Raw genomic sequence first — 8,524 nt, 5'->3', positions numbered from 1 at the left:
CGTCACCTTACCGTGGTGGAGGAGTTTGAGAGCCCTAATGACCCTAGGAGCTATGTTGTCGGGGGCATTTTGCCCCTGGTAGGGTCTCCCATGGCAGATTGGTTCTAGGTGAAGGGCCAGACGAAGAATGGTTCAGAAGATCCCAATGAGTATAACAAGCAAGAACTTGTGTACACGGCCCGGAGGGATACCAGGGCTCCGCCCTGGAGCCAGGCCCGGAGTTGGGACCCGTGGGTGAGCGCCTGGTGGCCGGGCCTTAGCCCATGGGGCCCAGCCGGGCCCAGCCCGAACTGGCTACATGGGTTCGTCTACCAGTAGGCCCACCACCTGCAGGAAGAGTCAGCGGGATCCGGTGCATCGTGGGTTGGGCAGCAGACCAAGGCGGGGGCCTTGGCGGTCCGATCCTCGGTTACGGAAACTGGTTTTTGGAACATGGAACGTCACCTCTCTGGCGGGGAAGGAGCGGGAGCTTGTGGAAGAGGTTGAGCGATACCGGCTAAATATAGTCGGCCTCACCTCGACACATAGCGTTGGCTCCAGAACCCAAGTCCTTGAGAGGGGCTGGGCTTTCCTCTTTGCTGGAGTTGCTCCGGGGGAGAGGCGGAGGGCCGGGGCAGGCTTTTTGGTCGCCCCCAGGCTCTCTGCCTGTATGTTGGGGTTTACCCCGGTGGACGAAAGGGTTGCGTCCCTGCGCCTCCGGGTCGGGGATCGGGTTCTGACTGTTGTCGGTGCTTATGCACCTAACAGCAGTTCAGACTACCCGCCCTTTTTGGAGTCCTTGGGACGGGTGCTGGAAAGTGCCCTGAAAGGGGACTCCATTGTCCTTATTGGGAGACTTCAACGCATCACTGGGCAATTGACAGCTTTACTGGAGGGGTGTGGTGGGGAGGAACGGCCTGCCCGATCTGAACCCGATTGGTGTTCAGTTATTGGACTTCTGTGCTAGTCACAGCTTGGCCATAACTAACACCATGTTCAAGCATAAGGATGTCCACAGGTGCACATGGCACCAGGTCACCCTAGGTCGCCGGTCTATGATCGACTTTGTAGTCATATCATCAGATCTGCGGCCGTATGTTTTGGACACTTGGGTAAAGAGAGGAGCAGAGTTGTCAACTGACCACCACCTGGTGGTGAGTTGGATGAGATGGCGGGGGAAGACGCTGCACAGACCTGGCAGGCCCAAACGGGTTGTGAGGGTCTGCTGGGAAAGCCTGGCGGAAGAACCCGTCAAGATGATTTTCAACTCACGCCTCCGGCAGAGTTTTGATCACGTCCCGAGAGCGGTGGGGGACATTGAGTCCGAATGGGCCTTGTTCCGCTCTGCTGTTGTTGAGGTGGCTGTTGCGAGCTGCGGCCGCAGGGTAGCTTGGGCCAGTCGTGGCGGTAACCCCCGTACCTGCTGGTGGACACCAGAGGTGGGGGAAGCCGTCCGGCTGAAGGAGGAGGCCTACAGGGCGTGGTTGACCTGTGGGTCTCTGGAATCAGCTGACTGGTACCGGCGGGCCAAGCGGAGTGCAGCCGCGGCAGTTGCTGAGGCAAAAACTCGGGCGTGGGAGGAGTTCGGTGAGACTATGGAAGAAGACTATCGATCGGCTCCAAAGAGGTTCTGGCAAACCGTCCGGCGCCTCAGGGGGGGAAGGCGGCAACTCGCTCACACTGTTTACAGTGGGGGCGGGGAGCTGCTGACGTCAACTGGGGATATAGTCGGACGGTGGAAGGAATACTTTGAGGAGCTCCTCAATCCCACCAACACGTATTCCGTGGAGGAAACAGAGCCAAGGGACCTGGGGATGGATGATCTAATCTCCGGGGCAGAAGTCGCCGAAGTAGTGAAACAACTGTGCGGTGGCAGAGCCCCGGGGGTTGATGAGATCCGCCCTGGGTATCTCAAGGCTCTGGATGTTGTAGGGCTGTCTTGGTTGACACGCCTCTGCAACATTGCGTGGACATCGGGGGCAGTGCCTCTGGAGTGGCAAACCGGGGTGGTGGTCCCCATCTTTAAGAAGGGTGACCAGAGGGTGTGTTCCAACTACCGGGGAATTACACTCCTCAGCCTCCCTGGTAAGGTCTATGCCAGGGTACTGGAAAAGAGGGTCCGGTCGATAGTTGAACCTCAGATCGAGGAGGAGCAATGTGGTTTTCGTCCTGGGCGTGGAACTGTGGACCAGCTCTTTACCCTCGCTAGGGTGCTGGAGGGAGCATGGGAGTTTGCCAATCCAGTCCACATGTGTTTTGTGGATTTGGAGAAGGCTTACGACCGTGTTCCCAGGGGCTCCCTGTGGGGGGCACTCCGGGAGTATGGGGTGGATGGCCCCTTGTTAGTGGCCATTAAATCCCTGTACCAAAGGAGTGTGAGTCTGGTCCGCGTAGCCGGCAGTAAGTCGGACCTGTTCCCGGTGAGGGTTGGACTCCGCCAGGGCTGCCCTTTGTCACCGGTTCTGTTCATAACTTTTATGGACAGAATTTCTAGGCGCAGCCGGGTGGTGGAGGGGTTTGGGTTCAGTGGCGGGAGGATCTCGTCTGCTTTTTGCGGATGATGTGGTCCTCTTAGTTTCATCGAGCGCCGACCTTCAGCTCTCGCTAGGGCGGTTCGCAGCCGAGTGTGAAGCGGCTGGGATGAAGATCAGCACCTCCAAGTCTGAGGCCATGGTTCTCAGCCGGAAATGGGTGGATTGCCCGCTCCGGGTCGGGGGGGAGGCTCTGCCTCAGGTGGAGGAGTTTAAGTATCTCGGGATCCTGTTCACGAGTAAGGGTAGGATGGAGCGGGAGATCGACAGGCGGATTGGGGCGGCGTCAGCAGTGATGCGGACGCTGAATCGGTCCGTTGTGGGGAAGAGGGAGCTAAGCCGGAAGGCGAAGCTCTCGATTTTCCGGTCGATCTACGTTCCAACCCTCACCTATGGTCATGAGCTTTGGGTAATGACCGAAAGAACGAGGTCGCGAATACAAGTGGCCGAAATGAGTTTCCTCCGCAGGGTGGCCGGAACTTGGAGTAGAACCGCTGCTCCTCCATGTCGAGAGGGGCCAGTTGAGGTGGTTCGGGCATCTGGTGAGGATGCCTCCTGGACGCTGTAGGAGAATTATAAGGCCGAAGATGGCATTGTGTGGGAACAATAACAAAAGATATGTTCAGGCAGTCAACCAAGCAGGTTAAGACATTTAGGTTTGGTGGGAAACATCTGGAAAATAGGAGATTAGGTAACTAGGAATAGATACGAGCCAAGGCACACAGCCAATAAGAGAAAACAGTGACCTGGGAAAGCGTCATGGTGTTCTGCCAGAAAAGACCATGACCTGGGTGTACGCCAGGAATAACAGAATGCAGGAATTGGTCAACAGTTGGGCAAGAGTAGTACTACAAAGCCAAAATGATTGGGAAAAACAGGATGCACATACACACACATGGCCACTTGAGATATAAAAGGACGTGTTACGATTTGTGTTGTTGGTTGTTGTCTCCGTCTATGTCTGCAAGTGGGCCGCATTGAATAAAGAGAGACTCCCCGCCTTGATACCTGTGTCTCGACTGTCTGATTCCTTTTTTGATCCACCACTTCTCGCCACAACAACGCCTCCCCGGGGAGGTGTTTCGGGCATGTCCCAACGGGAGGAGGCCTCGGGGCCGACCAAGGACACGCTGGAGGGATTATATCTCTCGGCTGGCCTTGGAACGCCTCGGGATTCTCCCGGAGGAGCTGGAGGTGGAAGTGGCTGGGGAGAGGGCCGTCTGGACCTCTTTGCTGAGGCTGCTGCCCCCGCGACCCGGATCCGGAGACGACGAGTACGAGTACGAGTACGAGTACGAGTACAAGTACGAGTCTCTGTGTGTTGATGAACATCTGATCCGTTCCTCACATATCACCTGACAGATAAACATGGAGGCTGTCACTGAAAACATCTGGCAGAGGGACAGATATACAGATGTGCTCACTGGACTTCAGCAGAGCTTCTGGTCTGTATAAAGACATCAACTCAACAACAACAGTCGTCTTCACATCCACTCAGACACATGATCACAACGAGCCTCTGGCTGCTCTGATTGGCCGACTGTTCTCTCTCTCTGTCTTTCTGTCCAATCCTGACGCCTGTCACCGTTCTCCTCTCACAGCTTCACTGAGGGAAGCAGCTACTGAGAAGGTCGGAGGTTTACAGGAAACACTGGCTCTTTGCTCCGACACTGTGTTTAGTACAATACTGATGGAAGCAGCAAGGACTGACTCCGCCCCTTTTACTGACCTCAGAGTCTCCAGTCGACAGTCTGGACTCTCCTTAAGATCACACAGCTGCTTCACATCTGGATCCTGCAGCTTGTTGTCACTCAGGTCCAGGTGTTTCAGGTGGGAGGGGTTGGACTTCAGAGCTGGGGCCAGAGAAGAACAGCTGATCTCTGACAAACTGCAGTCCCTCAATCTGAATAAAATGAGAAATACCAGTGTGTGAGTTCTGAGGGTTGAACTGAAGTGAACAGACATTATTCATGACAACTGAGTGAAATGAGCTGAAACTGAAGAATCATTGTGAGAGAAGAACAACTGGAAACATGAGACAACCACTATTTAAAATCTCAGTCATGACTTCATTCAAAATCATTCAAGTTCTGTGTGAAGATAAATCAGCTTCAGTTGTGGATTAAAGATATAAGATCTACAACAGTAACAGTCAGTGAACTGACCCCAGAGTCTCCAGTCTACAGTCTGGACTCTCCAGAAAACCACACAGACCCTTCACTCCTGAATCCTGCAGCTTGTTGTAGCTCAGGTCCAGGTGTTTCAGGTGGGAGGGGTTGGACTTCAGAGCTGAGGCCAGAGAAGAACAGCTGATCTCTGACAAACTGCAGCTCTTCAATCTGAATAAAGAATAAAGATGTGAGTTCAGAGACAAAGTTCCTTCTTGGAAGCGTTCAGTGTTTCATCATCTGTTCAGAGCTGAAGAAGCTTTAGAAAGTAGAAGTTTAGAAAATGAAAGTCAAACACCTGAACCAACAGGAAGCAGGTTAAAAACAGTCACATACAAAGAGTGAAAACAGCTTCATTAATATCAATGACAACATGCTGCTGCTTCAATACAGACGTAGTGACTCCACCTCTTAAACTCTAGCAGCTCCACCTGTGGCTCCATCTGTACAAACTCATGTTGAGCAGCCACATTTATTAGAGCTTCTACTTTCACTGAGCTCTTTCTGACTCAAACAGCTGATCTGCAGCGTGATACACTGAGGGTCATAGGTCAGCTTGTGCATACAGAGAGAAATCCTGAAAATACAGTTCACAAAACTACAACAGTCAGTGAACTCACCCCAGAGTCTCCAGTCTACAGTTTGGACTCTCCAGTCCAGCAGACAGAAGCTTCACTCCTGAATCCTGCAGCTTGTTTCCTCTCAGGTCCAGGTGTTTCAGGTGGGAGGGGTTGGACTTCAGAGCTGAGGCAACGACTTCACAGTGAGTCTCTGACAGTCGACAACCACCAAGTCTGTGATTAGAGAAAATATAAAATGTGTTAGAGTAAAAATACACAACATACAAAACATGTGGTCATGTGATCAACATCTGCTCTTCACATTCGTGGTTCATTTCATCTTATTGTGTTTGACATGAAACAATAATTCTCTCTCTCTCTCTCAGACCTGCAGATTTTTAACGTGAGTCTTTGTTTTACTTTAATCTCACAGATGAAAGGCGGGAAAATGGTTTTACATTTAGGTTCCATAGTGTCCACAGTGTGAGTGTGATTGATCCACAGAGTCAGAGTCAGAGTTTCAGACGTGCATGACAGACGGCCACAGAGCTGCTGTTGTCACATGATGTCATCATTGACCTTTGGTGTGTATAAGAAGACTACTCTCCTCTACAGCAACAAGAGAGAAACACCTGAGAGTTTCTGTCTCATTTAACACAATATATGGAAACACTTTAAAGGACCAGAGTGGAGGATTTAGGAGGACCTGTTCACACAAATGGAATATAATATTCATAAGCACCTTTTCATTAGTATATAATCACCTGACACGTCTCCTTTCACAGAGCCTGCCATGTTGCAGCGCCATGTTTCTACAGTAGCCCAGAGCGGACAAACTAAACACTGGCTGTAGAGAGGGCTTTAGTGTTTTTATGTTACCTGAAGGCCACCATAGCTTCTCCTACACACTTGGAACAGGAGGGGGGGGGGTGGGGGGTATTCAGGTGGTTGCAGTCTGCAACGTCACCACTAGATGGCACTAAATCCTACACACTGGTCCTTTAAAGAAAGACCATGAAAAACTTACAGAAGGAAATAAAACAACTTCACTCTTCAAAATGAAAAGTTGACTTCATCAGCACCAACTCCTGCTCTGATGTGACCACTAGCTTCTTGTAGCTCATGCTAATGTTAGCAAACTTTAAAAGCTAATGTTGACATTACTGAGTCACTTCACTAGTTTGATGACTTTTCTCTGTTTGTGAAGCTGTGACATCATGTTTTAGCATTAACCATTATCACATTAGTGCTTGTTGTCACCACAGTGGCTGCTGTTCACAAAAACTCACCAACTCACTTCAATGTAGAGAATTCAAAATGTAAAGTAGCACCTTTAATCTGAGCGGAGGTCTGGTGAGTTCACGTCTTTCTGACTCCACACATTCACATTCTTTTACTTTTCAAACTTGTAGTTTTCAGACCCAACCCACGCTGACTCAAGTGACATCACTGGAGGACATTTATCAGCCTTCACACAGCTCCCTCTGGAGACACTAAAGGCTTTATACTGTTTCCTATATGCAGTCGTACTCCTCAACACCTGGAAACACCTGGAGACACACTGAGGTGTGAGATCAGTGACTCCTGCTTTAATTAGTTTTTACTATTAATTACAACCAACTGAAATATTTACATTTTAGTGCTCACAACATTTAAAACATCTCCAGAAGAAGAAAAACACAACTGACCTCAAACTTGTGAAATGTGAAACAAAGAATAAAGACAATAATTTAATACTGTGGAAGTTTGAAGAACTAATTGATAATGTTAATGATCATGTCTGGACTCACTCAGCCTTCCTGCAGTTCCTCACAGCTGGGATCAGTCTCCGTCGTCCCTCCTCTGATGTGTTGTAGTTCTCAAGGTCCAACTCATCCAGAACCTCCTCTGACATCTGCAGCATGTAGGCCAGAGCTGAGCAGTGGATCTCAGAGAGTCTCTTCTCTGATCTGTTCTCTGACTTCAGGAACTCTTGGATCTCCTGATGAACTGAGTGATCCTTCATCTCCATCAGACAGTGGAAGATGTTGATGCTTCTGTCAGGAGAGATATCATCTCTGTTCATCTCCTTCAGGTTGTTGATGGCTCTCTGGATGGTTTCTGGACTGTTCTCTGTCTGACCCAGCAGACCTCCTAAGAGTCTCTGGTTGGACTCCAGAGAGAGGCCATGAAGGAAGCGGACAAACAGGTCCAGGTGACCGTTTCTACTTTGGAGGGATTTCTCCATGGCTCTCCTCAGGAAGACATTGAGCGGTGGATCACTGCTCTTATTGATTGCAACAAACTTAGAAATCTTCTTAAGGAAAGTCGTTGGGTTTGAGTCTCTCTGTTTGGAGTCTCTCTGTTTGGAGTCTTCTCCCAGGAAGTTCTCCAGGACCTCTGTCTTCCTGTTGGTGTAACAGTGGAACATGTAGACTGCAGCCAGAAACTCCTGAACGCTCAGATGAACAAAGCAGTAGACTGTTTTCTGGAAGATCACACTCTCTCTTCTGAAGATCTCAGTACAAAGTCCTGAGTACACCGAGGCCTCTGTGACATCAAGACCACACTGCTCCAGGTCTTCTTGGTAGAACATGATGTTTCCTTTCTCCAGATGTTCAAACGCCAGCCTCCCCAGCTTCAGAAGAACTTCCCCGTCAGCCTCCGTCAGCTCCTGTGGACTCGTCTCACGTCCCTCATGGTACTTGTTGTTCTTCCTCTGTGTCTGAACCAGCAGGAAGTGTGAGAACAGGTCAGTCAGGGTCTGGGGCAGCTCTCCTCTCTGGTCTGTGGTCAACATGTGCTCCAGAACTGTAGCAGTGATCCAGCAGAAGACTGGGACTTGACACATGATGTGGAGGCTCCTGGACGTCTTGATGTGTGAGATGATTCTGCTGGACAGCTCTTCATCACTGGATCTCCTCCTGAAGTACTCCTCCTTCTGGGCGTCAGTGAAGCCTCGTACTTCTGTTACCCTGTCCACACATGTAGGAGGGATCTGATTGGCCGCCGCAGGTCTGGAAGTTATCCAGACGAGAGCCGAGGGAAGCAGATTCCCCCTGATGAGGTTCTTCAGCAGCTCGTTGACTGTTATTCTACATTTCTGTTCTTGACAACAAACCTCATGAAAAGACCCAAATCAACAGAGTGTGTCTCTCAACACTTCCTGTCTGTGTCTCTCAGCTCGGAGCTCATTGGTTCCTACTGAAGACGTAAAGCTTTAAAAACACCTCACAGATATATACTTTCATTTTTTAAAACAGTCTCTTACTGTGAGTCTGAGGGTCCAGGTTCATCACTGAAGTCT

General features: G+C 50.3%; 1 protein-coding gene across 1 annotated transcript; it reads right to left on the bottom strand.

Moving 5' to 3' along the window:
- Positions 1 to 5,279: 5,279 nt before the first annotated feature.
- On the bottom strand, positions 5,280 to 8,513 carry LOC111226857 (protein NLRC3-like). Its single transcript, XM_022752154.1, has 3 exons — positions 8,489 to 8,513; positions 7,029 to 8,325; positions 5,280 to 5,472 (listed from the first exon to the last, which is right to left on the bottom strand). The coding sequence occupies exons 1-3, from the start codon at positions 8,511 to 8,513 to the stop codon at positions 5,295 to 5,297; spliced, it is 1,500 nt and encodes a 499-aa protein (XP_022607875.1). The 3' UTR covers positions 5,280 to 5,294.
- Between the last annotated feature and the right edge of the window lie 11 nt (positions 8,514 to 8,524).

The sequence above is a fragment of the Seriola dumerili genome, unplaced genomic scaffold, assembly GCF_002260705.1.
Source record: "Seriola dumerili isolate Sdu_G_001 unplaced genomic scaffold, Sdu_1.0 BDQW01000166.1, whole genome shotgun sequence".
Lineage (NCBI taxonomy): Eukaryota > Metazoa > Chordata > Actinopteri > Carangiformes > Carangidae > Seriola > Seriola dumerili.
This window is presented reverse-complemented; position numbering and strand designations above follow the sequence as displayed.

Coding starts and splice junctions, on each gene's coding strand:
- LOC111226857 (XM_022752154.1), bottom strand. CDS start 8,513: ATGAACCTGGACCCTCAGACTCACA. Junction 8,326..8,488: donor CCTGGACCCTCAGACTCACA/GTAAGAGACTGT, acceptor TTTGTTGTCAAG/AACAGAAATGTAGAATAACA. Junction 5,473..7,028: donor AGGAACTGCAGGAAGGCTGA/GTGAGTCCAGAC, acceptor CTCTAATCACAG/ACTTGGTGGTTGTCGACTGT.